This window comes from Planococcus citri, chromosome 4, assembly GCF_950023065.1.
Source record: "Planococcus citri chromosome 4, ihPlaCitr1.1, whole genome shotgun sequence".
Taxonomy (NCBI): Eukaryota; Metazoa; Arthropoda; class Insecta; order Hemiptera; family Pseudococcidae; genus Planococcus; species Planococcus citri.
In genome coordinates, this window is record NC_088680.1 from 46,947,859 (window position 1) to 46,962,090 (window position 14,232).

At 32.0% G+C, this 14,232-nt stretch overlaps 1 protein-coding gene and 2 non-coding genes across 11 annotated transcripts in view; all 3 read left to right on the plus strand.

Annotated features, from left to right (window-relative positions):
- LOC135845466 (NAD kinase-like) overlaps nucleotides 1–14,232 on the plus strand; it is a 53,962-nt gene that overhangs the window by 36,317 nt on the left and 3,413 nt on the right. For 4 of the 9 annotated variants that reach the window (XM_065364041.1, XM_065364044.1, XM_065364043.1 and 1 more), the window contains 5 exons: nucleotides 9,163–9,246; nucleotides 9,740–9,869; nucleotides 10,045–10,239; nucleotides 10,504–10,606; nucleotides 13,974–14,171. In XM_065364041.1, coding sequence (XP_065220113.1) covers nucleotides 9,163–9,246; nucleotides 9,740–9,869; nucleotides 10,045–10,239; nucleotides 10,504–10,606; nucleotides 13,974–14,171 — 710 coding nt within the window. The other 5 variants (XM_065364038.1, XM_065364047.1, XM_065364039.1 and 2 more) reach the window with 4 other exon arrangements.
- Nucleotides 1,126–1,196, plus strand: TRNAG-CCC (transfer RNA glycine (anticodon CCC)). The gene has a single exon. It is a non-coding gene; the product is annotated as a tRNA-Gly (tRNA).
- On the plus strand, nucleotides 12,949–13,140 carry LOC135846105 (U2 spliceosomal RNA). Its single transcript, XR_010558883.1, has one exon. It is a non-coding gene; the product is annotated as a U2 spliceosomal RNA (small nuclear RNA).

A 14,232-nucleotide genomic window follows, 5' to 3' on the forward strand; every position in this document is an offset into this window, starting at 1 on the left:
GAGTTTGACAAAAGGTCAACTTTAAAAGAAATGTTACTGGTGCCCTTTTTACTCTTTCTGCTCATTTTTGAGTTATTAGTTAATAAGTACAGAAAGTTCATTTCAAAAAAAAAAAATGATTTGAATTTTAATGACTTGAAAAGTCAGCAGTATGATTTGCCTGTTATTTTGAGACTCTTAATGGGCGCGTACCTAATACTTAATAGTAAGGTATTGATTTCGTCACCTTTCCCATTTTTAATTTTGAATGTGGAATTCATCGTTCAAAAAAAATCGAGAGACACTATTAGTTTTAAACGTATCGAAACATTAATCGAAGAAATTTTGATAAAAACGATGAATAACTTGATTATACATTTTTAAAGTTATCACCAAACATTTTTATACGTAATTTGCAACTTTCTATGTGCTCTTCTTTTATTCTATTTCATACTTATGATGTAATAATATCTAAAACATTACCTTTTTTTCTAATTGATCACGATCACGTATACAAATCCTTAATAAGGATGGAAATTTCATCGTTGATTTTCATTTATGAGGCACAATATTGTAACAAAAAAAAACTGTTTCTTATTCCGAATCAAATGCGATTGATGTTTGATGTGCATCTCTCAGTGCTTTTTGCATTGTACGGAAAAAACAATTACCTATAATAGGTACCTAGTCCCAAATTCGGAAACTTTTTTTTCGAAAGTTCAACTAGATCATTTGATTTTTTCACTTTTCCATTGAGCAAAGTCACTCGTCAATGACCCGGATATCGTCACATCGTCGTAAAAAATTATCAATTCGACTCGTACACAAAATAGTGCAAAACCGTTCGTAATTTTCCAATACATCTATCATTCTACATGTTTGAAAGTGTAGCATGTAGGTATTTTTAACGTGTTGATTTTTAACCTTCACGTGTTCGTATGACTGTTCGAAAGCAAGAAGAAACTCCGCGTCACACAGCTGCAGGTATACCTACCCGTTGAAAACGTGATAATGAAAACGTTGGCGCTGGCGCTCTTATCGATGAACTTTCAAGTTTATGTTTGTTACGATGCTTTGAGCTTGGCCGCCCTGAGCTTACATAGTATCGTTACCTATGTTGTGCTTAAAAGGGAATTTCTGGTTGAAGCACCGCTGGTGTAGTGGTATCATGCAAGATTCCCATTCTCGCGACCCGGGTTCGATTCCCGGGCGGTGCAACGATTTTTTGAGATTTTATTTTTTTGGAAATTTTTTAAAATGAAGGTTTTATCGTCAATATTATTTTTGAAGAAATTTCTAGACTCGAATGTGCTTTATATACGAGAATATTTTGAATGAAAAAACACAAATATTGTGCTCGCATAATAATACATTCAGTCAGGGAATGGATGGCCATTGGCCATATAAGAATGAGTCATGAATCATTATGAAAATTTACATTTTAAATGTGAGAAAATGTAATTTTCGTAATCATAATTAACCAAAGATATATTTATTGTCGAGCTGTTTGTTTCTACGTTTAATAAACTTTCATTTTTATTCAATTTTCTGCGATTCATTAATTACGTATATGAATACTGAAATTACATTAGATAGGTAGTGTTGTCATTGTGCATAAATATATGAAGCTCTAGTAGTCTTACAGTGACTACCTATATTTACGAGTATGTACAATTGTACTACTACATATATAGGTAGTCTATTTGGATTAGTTTGGAAAACCTCAATTTGCCAAATCGACTGGGTAGATGGAATACCACTTTACCAACATTTTTTCAAAAATGAGGTTTTTATAGTATCTAGGGTACCTATCTACTAAGAGAATATTTGTTGAAGCATTTAAAAATCCTCACTATACGAGATTAATGTTGCTTTACTTCCAGTGGCGTAGCCAGGATTTTCTCAAGGAAGGGGCAAACCCACATTTTATAGGCATGAAAAAGCAAAATTAGAGGTAATTTTCTGAAAACCTTTTCTGACGTGTGTGATAATTTTATGAAAATGAAGGCATAAACTTACTGCTCGAGCGAAGTGTGAGCAAAATTGTTTCAAAAAAATGGATCCAAAAAACTAAAAAATATTTTATTTTGAATTTTTGCTTGCAAGGGGGGGGGGTCTGATTGCCCTCTTCGCCCCCCCCCTGACTATGCCACTGGTTACTTCTGAAGACGTATTGTGAATTTTCCAATGCAGTTGCTCTCGCTTTGATCGAGCCTAATTCACTCGTGCATGTTTTCGTAAATATAGGTATTGGAATTTTCTGAGAACTATGGTTTCAATTTGAAAACTTTGAAGCTAAACGGATCAACTTTTCGCATCAAGAATGATCTTGTTTTTTTTCACTTTTCCAAATATCCCTTTTTCAACGCTTTTGCCTAATGGTTGTGCAGGCTTTTAAAAGTTTCCGGAAGCATAAAATTGACTTGATAAATTACAGAAATTCATCCGAATCAATAACAAATTTTTTGTAGTACATAAAACCACCTTCTTTCAGAACTTAAAATTACTTAAGTACAAGCAGACCTTTTCTTGTATTTCCCTTTGGGGGGAGGGGGAGGGGGGGTGCAAAATTGAAGTTGCAAGCACCTAATTTTCATTACCCCCCCTCCCACCACTGCGTTTTGAGAAAAAAATCGAAGTAGGGTACTTAAACAATTTTTTTTATTGTTTTAAAACAATTTTGAACTTTTTGGAAATGAAAATTTTTGATCATTTTTTGTTGCTCTTCAAGTAATAATGTTCCATAATTCAAAAATTCCAATGTGACAACCTTGACAAACTTTGTATTTAGATAATTTTGACCTAAAAAATTTTTTAAAAAAAATTTGTCAACATTTATTTATTTTTTTCAAATTTTTTCATTTTTTTTTTTTTTAGTTTTTATGGTAGTTTTTTGATATTTTTAAACTTTCCTTTGAGGGACGCAGTTACCCCGCGCTCCCCCACAAAAAAAGCCCTGCTTACAAGGCACCCTTCCCCCCACATGAAACTTGGACAGGTGCAAAGAGGATCTCAAAAAAAAAAAAATTGCTTTACCTGTGTAGTAAAAAAATTTCAAACGTTCGCCAAAAATCCAAATCAAGTTGAGCAGGTGAAAATTGGGCGATGGGGTTTTTTGAGGCCCTCTTTCCTCCTATCCAAGTTTCATTCCAATCGAAAATTATCATTTGTGTGGAGGGGGGGGGGGTTTCCCTTGTTATTGAAAGAAGCTAGTCAACAATATTCTACAGGGTGTTCCAGAAATCCGCTGCCAACATTCAACTGTACCCAGATAGTGCTCGAAGAAGGAATGCTGGTCCGCCATTTTCTTGCGAAAGCGTCTTTTTTATATGTAACTGGAAAACTATGACATTTAAAAAAATTTTACAAGAGTCCTTTTTTGTAGAAAATGAAGAAAATATGATCCAATTTCGCAAAAATCTTAAAATTTTATAAAAAATGTGAATACATTTTATTTTATTCATTTTTTTAATATCTTAAGTTCTACTGCATAGAATTTCAAGATTGCAAAATTGGCCATATTTTTTCATTTTTTACAGAAAAGGACTCTTGTAAAATTTGTGCAAATGTCATATTTTTCCGGTTATAAAAAATACGCTTTTGCAAGAAAATAGCTGACCATGCATACCCCCTGGAGGAGAAAAAACATTATTATGACTGGTTGTGGTTGCCTATCTTGTGAATTGAAGGACCTACGTGCTTCGCAAAACTCAAAATTGACCAATTTTTAAAAAAAATATTAAAAATAAGAAAATGTTTTAATCATTTAAATAATGTCCATATATGCCTTAGTACACGAGGGAACGAATAAAAAATCTTATTATGACAAATTGCTCATCTTCAAAATTGAAGGGGCAAACTTGATTCAAAATTTCCAATTTTGTTGTGCCCTAGATTTTGAAAATTTTGAATTTTTAAATTGTGTTTCCCCCTACAATTTTGAAGATGGGTAATTTGACATAATTACTTTTTAAGTTCGTTCACTCAAATATATGTGCTATGACTTATGAGTTATCTAGTGAAGTCACTTAAATGATCCAAACATTTTTTCAAAATTGGTAAATTTTTGCCCAGAAATTATCTATTCACAGATGGTAAGAAAATGTTCGCATCATTCAAGTGGCTGATAAATAACATCTATAGTGCTCAAACGGACGAACAAAAACCGTTTTATGACAAATTGCCTATCTTCAAATTTGAAGGTGCGAACACAATTTGAAAATTCAAAATTTTCAATATCTCAAAGGGCTTAAGGCACGATACTTGCAAGTTTGGAAATTTTGAATTAAGTTTGCCCCTTCGATTTCGAAGATGTACAATTTGTCGTAATTACATTTTTTGTTCACACACTTGAGTGTAAGTATGTGCATCTGCATACTTTATTGCATACTTTATTAATTGAGAATCACCGACGAAGTCTCCATGAATCATGGGTGCTTCGTATGAGTTGAAATTTTTAATTTTTTTTTGAAAATCACCTACGAAGTCTTCATCAATCATGGGTGCTTTGTAGGTTGAAATTTTTAATTTTTTTTTGAAAATCATCTACGATGTCTCTATGAATCAATAGGTGCTTCGTAGGTTGAAATTTTCTTTTTTTGTTGAGTCGTTTTAGTGAGGTTGAAAAATTTTACACAAGTAAGGGCGGAGGCCACAGTTGGAGTCATTTTCGTCGAGGTTGTGGTATACTTTATTAGTTGTGAATCACCTACGAAGTCTCCATAAATCATGGGTGCTTCGTATAAGTTGAAATTTTCAATTTTTTTTTTGGAAAATCACCTAAGGTAGGCATACTAGTCATAATAACGTTTTTTGTTCTCCTCCTCGAATACTACATAATCTACAGTTGAATTATGGCGGGCGATTCCCAGAACACCCTGTATAACAGTTATCTTTGCCAAAAAGATTGCAGTGTGTATGGGGATCTTGACCTTTTTGCTGGGATGGCAGTGTATGGGTCTCACAGTCAATTGGCCAAGATAGTACTGTATGAGGGGACCTTGGCCTTTTGGCTAAGATGGATAGCACCTTGTATAGGGAGTTCGATCTTTTGCGGCTAAAATGGCTATGTACAGATTTGCTTTTAGGTCTTATAAGTATGTATGAAATGGGGCAGGGCATTTTCCTTCAAATCAGCGATTGCGAATACTTAGATACGTAAATCCAATTATTATTAAGTATGTATTTATCTACGCATTGAGTTATGCACGTTTTGAGTAGGTTTCTAGGTATTACTATCCATGTCCGGAAAACAAAAATGATTTTGATTTGACAAAAATATTAGTTGATCTGTTTCTGTAGGTACCTAACTCGATTTGTTATCATAATAATAGGTCATAAAGTGCTACTTTCCAATATCAAGTTATCGTTTAATTAGTATGCACTATACAGGTACTGGTACCCAGTTACCCACTCAGCTAGTAAAATTTTCTCACATGTAGGTATTTCCTTAATTTCACGATTTTGCCATTGGCTCGACTGATGGAATTCCGCGAACGTATGTGTGAGAAACACGCAAAGTTACGAACTGCCCTGCACTGGAAATAACCCGGGTTTAATCATATCGAAGGTTATCGACACATCGGAAAATTATGATGACCGTGCGGTGCTGGCGATGGCGTCTGGTTCCGTAGAGGTACCTGTGAGCTAGCGCAGCGCCAACATCACTACTAATCATGCCATAAATTTCCAAGATCATTATCCCGTCGTCGTCGGTCGGTTAGACATCTACACGCGTTTCACCATAATAGTTACACAAATTTCAGGAATTTTTTCGCAAATTCTCGAATACCTAACTAGCGACACGACTAATCGCACCACTTCCTCCATCCAGCTGAAGAAAACTTGAAATGCTATAATTATTATAGTAACTCAGCAGCAGTCAGCAAAATGGATAATATTTTTGTATACTTGGGCGCATGCGCGTGCTCTTAAAATTTTTTGTTTATTACCTCGAAATCATGTATATTAATATGCGATTTACTTACCTACTGCAACTACCTAACAAGTCGACTGGTTGCGATTATGTATTTGTATGGTATGGTATCGAGGTGTATCTAATTATGTGGTGCGCTTTTCAGTATGTGTAAATGAATCGATTATAAATGAATATACTCGGAGGTATTAACATTACGGAACCGTATTAATCAACCTATACCTGCACGCATAATAATTGATAAGCAGCTAAATTTTCATTGGCTGAGGTTGGTGAAAAAGTTCAAAATTCGATTCAAATTATGTGCTCGTTCGCGGTTGATTGTGATTTTTTCAGTAGTGACAATGTTGTGTCTAAATCAGATTGTAGTTCGGATGCGATGTCTGATTCTGAATACGATTTTTATATGAGAAAACAAAGAAGACGTAAAACTTGGCCGTAAGTGTTGATTTGTTGAATTGTTTTTTTTTAAAGTTCGGGATAGAGTATTGATGTTGAATGGTTTGTTGTGATTGAGGAAAAAACCTTTTCCGAGCTGTTTCTTGGCCTAATACGTAGGCTATTGCATTATGACGAAGATTTCTGTATCCAGATAGGTGAGATGTTTCTATTTGTATTCGTTTTGATCTTGTACCTCTACCTACCTATTATTGTACGATTCATTCCTCCAAAATGTGCATTTGCACGTGGATGTGAAAAAACTATAGTCGAAAATGTTGGCAAATGAATTCTCAAGGTTGTATTTTGGAATAGGTAGATCAAAATAGTCACGTATATAGTAGAATAAACATTTAAGCGTTTTCATTATTTTTACGTGTAATTTTACAGCTTAATTATCCAGTTCTCCAAGTATTCGTTAGAATGATAAAAAGTGATTTTTTTTTTTTACAAACGTTGAGAATAATTTAGAAAAAGTAGGTACAGCTGTCACGATTTTTTGTTTCGGGATTGGGTTGGAAGAGGAGAGTGAAGTTAACCAAAACATTACCTATTTGAATTAGAATTTCTTAGGCACATCAGGGTTTTTTTTTTTTTAAAAAAAACTATTCGCGAATAAATCGTGTAGAATTTCTGAGTCTGCATTAAGTCAGCTATTATGTTAAATTATTGAGAAAAATAATAACGCCTGACATTGAATTAATTTTAAAAATTAACACAATTTTAAGATTTTAATTCTGTTTGAAGAACTTGCTCACTTTTCAATGTACTATGCCAATTCCCATGACTAAAAATTCAATTTCAGTTGTTTTTTTGTAGAATTATCACGTGTCATCAATAATTTTTAAGGAGAGCAACAAGTTAATTTTTTTAGATCATTCCTCGGGGGATTCTGGGGTACATGGAAATCTTCAGTTTATAATGACTCACTCCCTGTCTCTGGACATCGAATACCGATAGTACCGATAGTCTAGCTTAGAATAGTAAAATCAACATGGATGGTTTAAAATTTTTGTCTCTATAATCTCTTTAAATTCTTGTTATTCAATTAAGAGCCCAGCTATATCATATCGATGTGTTTTCTTGCACTGGTTTTGTTTTAATACGCATTTACGTCGTGTCAAGTTGTATAACATAGACTTAAAATCTGGAATACACTGAATTACGCGATTTCAAAGCGGAAGTCGTGCCAGTCCCAGTAGCATGTAAGTATGCGAGGTGATTATCGTACTGACGTAATCGCACCTTTTTTATAATTGAGCTTTCGTAGACTCAGCTCATTAAACTCGGCTCATTTGATGTCTCCTAAAGCCACGACCAACAAATGGTGAATTGTTTTACCCGAATTTACATATAATGAGTCAGTTTTACCAAAAAAAAAAAAAAAAAAAAAAAAATGGATAATGTGTGAGCAAAGTTGTATTTATTTTATACTTACCAGTAGTAACTATGTACCTATGTATACAAAGCTCTCTGTCTCATTGTATGACTAGGAAATTATATCAATTATTCGGTATTATCTCGACATTGCGACTTGGCAGATAATTATTTTCGCGTCTAACGTGTTATTATTTTTGCTCAGCTGGTATTATAGCTGGTAAGTAGATTGCAATTAATGTGCAGGTTTTACACGTACACTTACCTACTTACATTTGTATAGGTTTAGGAGTTCGTTAATGAATTATTAAAAATGAAATGGAAATGAATTCGAAGTTGATGATGAGGTATTGGGTTTCCCAATTGTACTCGTGCTAGAGAGGGTGGGAAGCTGGGTGATTTTTAATTAAGTTTTTCCCATACTATTTATGCATATATTTTCTCGCGTTTTTATGAAGATTTTCCCACGTGGTTTTGAACGATATCGAAAAAGATAGTGTAGTCATTCCAGACATTTTCACCCAAATAATCAAACAGTAAGGACCTTTTTAAAAGGTTAGAAAATGCCTCAACTAAAAATCCCCTCCCCTGATTCAAAAAAAGAAAATGAGATTGGGGAGTCTGACCAAAATTATTGTGAAAGGTGTCGTTGTGAGCTACCTATACACTTTGAGCACGAATATGACGTTGATTTTTCCAAATAATAGAGTTTTTAATTGTCAAAATGTGTAAACAATCTTGTTTGAAAGAGTTCATAAACTTTCATACAGATTTTAGTGGGTTTTCTGTGGATTTTTGGGAAGATTTTTAGAAATTGCCTCAGGTATATTTTCCACCTACGTAAAGTAGGTAGGTATTAGAAAAGACGAAATCTCCGAAACAGGTTTACTGATGGTGAAGAATTAATTTTTTTCAAGATGATTGAAATTTAAATTGCATTTTGTTAATTTGAGGGGAAAAGTGTCAAGCTTTTAGAAAATTAAAATTTATTTATTTACCTGTAGCATTATGTTTTTTTTTTTTTAAATAACATTTTCTCAGCCATCACCGGTCTTACAATTGGGAGAAAATCCAAATAAATTGAAAATACACTTAAAATACTTTATTCAAAAAAAAAAAAAAAAAAAAAAGATCATAAACGTTCTGATTCTATTTTTTTTTTTTTTTTTTTTTTTTGCTAGAAAATTGATTTGACCAGCGTTTATTAACTTGCATTTATGAATATTATTTTTCTTATGAGTATCATGTTAAGAGTTAACATAGGTACTATAATTTTTGCTATTCATCATGTAGTTTTTGCTCTTGATGTACCTAATATTTGCCCTGTTATCCTATTGTAGGGAGCATACCACACATATACCTAACTATGTTTTGTATAATCAGACAATTTATTTAATGTAGTTTGTAATGATTTTTTTTCTGTTACTTTGCAGGCGAACCCGCTCATTAAATGCTCCAAGTCCTATACAACAGTTTGGGCCATGTGGACGTATAATGAAAAATTCCGCAATGGTAATGTAAGTTCTTCCAGTAATTATATACTTGATTATAATATGCATGAATTTTTCCTTCTGTACGTCGAATATTTTAATCCAAAAAAAGAAGAAAAAATTGAAGAAAAAAAAACAGGAATGTCTTACATTTAATTGAATGGGTTGGTTCATAGATCCAGAAAGGTTTGATTTCAATTTTGAAGCGATGAAAATGATTCAGATACTTAGTTGTTACATTTTGGTATTTTTATAATAAATGAAATATTTTCCAGCTTTGGAAAACAAGTTGGCAATTTTTATTTTTCTGATAGAAGTGCAAATTTTTAGTCATTGAAAGAAAATATACTCATCTTGAAACTCGTATTTACGAATAAAATTTCAAAACATTGATGTAATGTACTATGATCACCTAAAAAAATTTTGATTTTTAAAATTCATTTTACTCCATCTTGTGTAGGTACTTAATTTCATGAGTGAGACATAATTTGTATACTTTAACTATTCGTACTTTTCTTAGGACAATTCAAGATCCAGCTAGTCAACGGTTGACATGGTATAAACCACCATTAACTGTTTTAGTAGTGAAGAAGGTCAGGGATTCGAATGTTTTACAACCATTCGTGGATTTGGTGCAATGGTTAATCAAAGTATGCTACTTATTTTATTGGATATTCTATTTTATTCGCGTCAGGACATTTTTATGCAATACACAAAGTTGAAAAAAATGAAAAAAAAAAAATTCTTCAAAAATTAAGTTAAAATTATTGTTTTTTGGTGCCTAAGCTTTACCTAGTACCTAATGAGTTTCTTTTTGTGTAATAGGAAAAACGTATGGTGGTTTTTGTCGAAGAATCTATCATGGATGATGTACTTCTTGTGGAGAATAGCGAATTTCTCACTATTAAGGATAAATTAATGTATTTCAAAGATGGAAAAGATGATCTCACTGATAAAATCGATTTCATCATTTGCTTGGGTGGTGATGGAACTCTGTTATACGCCAGTTTATTATTTCAAGTAGGTATTTATTCTGCGTTTAAACCATTCATCTATTTGTTATAGGATTTAACACTAGGTAGCGTTACATTAATGGTATCTACATTATTATTATTACATGTTATTACGAATTACGATGAGAAGATCGTGTACTTCAGCATTAGCAACATATGCTGCAATGATAATTCAACGAATGATGTACTATTACTATGAATTTTAGATGATTTTTTCATAAGATGATGATTAAATGGTCTTTAATTAATTTGTTGTTTCAATTGTTCACAGCAATCGGTGCCTCCAATAATGGCATTCCACTTAGGTTCCTTAGGCTTTTTGACGCCGTTTAAATTTGAAAATTTCCAAGAACAAGTTACAAATGTATTAGAAGGTTCGTATCGTTTAATAACTGTACAGTTATAGTTATTCAATATATTATTCATTTAAAAAAAATATTACGTCTTACGCATTTTATGATGCTGATTATATTCAATCAAAGCGTATTTTACTTTACAAAAGTCTCGATTTTGTAATTCTTATTTCAACGATGAGAATATCATCGAAAAAAGAAACCAACAAAGTAATGAAATATTTGTTCTCGAATAAAACGATGTTGATTTTACTATAATTTGGATTTTAATGAATAATTAACTAATGTTATGTCTTCGAGCGAAAATATCTTAATTATGATGTTATATAAGAGCATGATACCTACCTATACGTTCGCATTTTTACGGTTTTTGTTTTGAATTAAATTAATAATCAATCGACTGAACAGGCGGATGAATCGATGTTCCTTTTATTGTTTTAAAATGGTTTATGTTTTTATTTCATAATGTTTATTTTAAATGCGAATAATTTTATTTACGTGTGTATTTAATTGGACGAGTGTTGGGAATGTTCGAAGACGTGTGAGATTAATTTTTGTAGAATAATTTTTTGATAAACCGAATGTTTCTTTCGTATTCTGATTTAATACCTCTACGAGAAATGATATTTTAAACGATGCGAAAAGAATTAACGCAGTGTTGGATTAATTTTCAGTATTATGTATTCGTTTGACTCACAATTTTTTAAATACTATTATGATTAAATTTTTGAATTTTGGAGCTGCAAGTTTTGAAAAATTGGATTAATATTTGTTTAATACCTATTGGCCTACGGCCTACGTATGTTGAATGAATGCAGAAGTAGTTTAACATTAAGACAGCTAGTGTATCTAACTACTTGTACTTATTTTTTCAAATTTTTTAATTTTTTTAAAACTCATGCTGCTGTTACGATTTACGAGCAATTATTTTGTTTTTGGAATATCGTTCACTGTTTTTTACATAATTATTACATGTTTGAAATCAAAGTTTCATTAATATTTTGATATGAAAATGTTTTTTAAATTAATTTTTCAAATACCTATTGAAGGAGACGTTACGTTTCTAGAGTGTTAGTTCGATTAGTTTCTTTTTTCAGTTTTATCTGTTGTGGAATTTTCAAATTTTGATTCAGTTATATTAATATTGATAATTTCAGGAGTATTTGCAGATATATTTTATTCTGGTTTGAGTTTTTAATTTTAGATTACTACGTAGTGTTCGTTATTGAACGTTCTTATAGGAGGTATTGCATTTTTTATTTATTTATTATTTTTTGTTCATGGAGTCACCGAATTTTGACATCAAAATGTTATTGATTGAATTATTTAACAATTTTTAAAGTACCTAGTATTACATATTATAACGTTTTAACGTTATTGAGGTGTTCTGCAATAACTTTTACATTTTTTTGAGAGTGAACTTTTCAAAATTTTTGAACGATTTTTTAAAATTAAAGTAAATGAAATTGAAATTAATAAGTTTTGAAATTGAAAGTTTTTTTGAAATTATGAAGATTACTTTTTAAAAATGTTTTAATTTTTTTAATTCTTAGATTTTAAAATTTTGATATCAGGAGTTTTTTTTTAGTGAATTATTATTTATAATTTATGACAGAAATATTAATTGTGGCTTCATTATTCAACTTTGGAAATATTGTTTATTATTGTAACGTTGTTCAAATTAATTTAAAATGAATTTTATTTTTTGAATAATGTTTTAGTTGATAGGTAGTGGGCAAGTAAGTAGGTAATAATTTTTTGAAATTTTTATGCAAGCGTTTTAAAAGTTAAAATGATGATTGAAGAAGTGAATTTTCAACTTTGGAAATATTGTTTATTATTGTAACGTTGTTCAAATTAATTTAAAATGAATTTCTTTTTTGAATAATGTTTTAGTTAATAGGTAGTGGGCAAGTAGGTAAGTAATAATTTTTTGAAATTTTTATGCAAGCGTTTTAAAAGTTAAAATGATGATTGAAGAAGTGAATTTTCAACTTTGGAAATATTGTTTATTATTGTAACGTTGTTCAAATTAATTTAAAATGAATTTCTTTTTTGAATAAATGAATAATGTTTTAGTTGATAGGTAGTGGGTAAGTAGGTAGGTAATAATTTTTTGAAATTTTTATGCAAACGTTTAAAGTTAAAATGATGATTGAAGAAGTGAATTATGATTGTAAAAAAGTTGTTAACGTGCTTTAGGTACGTTGGGAAAACGAGTGTTTAGCGTGTGTACGTATGTACGTTGTTATGTACTGGGTGACCAGGCAGGTTAGCGTTGTAGAGTTGTAGCGATGTTTACTACTCGCAGATAAAGTGTTGCGCCAAATAGTATAAGAGGAAGCAGTAAATCGTTATCAGGTATCGCTTCTCGGCCTTTTGGCTAAGATCAAAGTGTAGTATCTGTTCTTATCAGCTTAACATCTGATACGAATCCCATTGGGGTTCCAGAATGTTAAACTTATTTTTGGAACTGGGCGGATGGATGGGGCTTGCTCCTCCTCTGCCACGGGTCGACCCGGTATTGCAGTACCTCCGGGACCGGCCCACACTCATTTCTTTCACAACTTTCAAAACTTCATCTCAGAAGTTCTCCTTAACCCCCCTCTCTGTGATGATACAGGAGGATACTTTTTGAGGAGGACGTTCCAACTTGAGAGCTCCGAGCTTTAGGAGATCGTGACAGTCTTGGTCCATGCTCTTCCTCATTATGTAAAGTCATAGAAGCTGTCAGATTTGAGTTTTGAGTGTGATTTACAAAATTCAGTTTTTGAAATTTCAAATTTGTAGCTTCTCTAACCGAACGCTCAGGTCTTCCGTAGGTGTTGTCTTGGGAAAATTCTGACCCACACGCTTGCTCAAGGGACTTCTCTCACTTTCACACATTCAACTAAATTTTTCATATCATAATAAATCTTTTAACAGGGTACCTAGGGTCTACCTGTCTACCAGGTCGCGAAAAGTCGCGAAAAGAAAAGGAAAAGGTCGCGATTTTGAAAATGTCGCGAAAGTCGCAACTGTCAACATTTCCAAAGATTAAGAAGTTCGCGTTTCCTTATTCCTTTTTTAATTGAATAATAAAAAATGAATTAAAATCCTGTAAAACACCACCCTATCTTTAGGAAATATTTTTACGTTTTAGAGCATTTTGAGGGAATTTTTAGGGCATGGGCTTGGTTTTTTAGATAAAGAATATCCGAATCCGAGCCCTAACAATCATAATTTTACTTCTTGTGAGCAAATAAAAATGATTTAAAAAGTGAAATATTTTCATGTACCTAGATTGTTTAGCAATATTACCTACGAGTAGATGAATAATCAAAATGTCTTTTAAAATATTTGTTAAATTCTAAATTAACTAGTGTATAATTTTTTTCTTCTTTTGCAGGACACGCTGCTCTGACATTAAGAAGTCGTCTGAAATGTATTGTGATGAGAAAAAATGACAACCCTGAAAAGGACACGGAGGGACCTATCAATATATTGGTATTAAACGAAGTGGTAATCGACAGAGGCCCATCACCTTATCTCTCCAACATCGACTTGTTTTTAGATGGTAAACCAATTACATCGGTGCAAGGAGATGGTAAGACATAAAAAAAAAATCACCAAAACTGTTATAAAAATTGAAATATAAAAGCCATCTA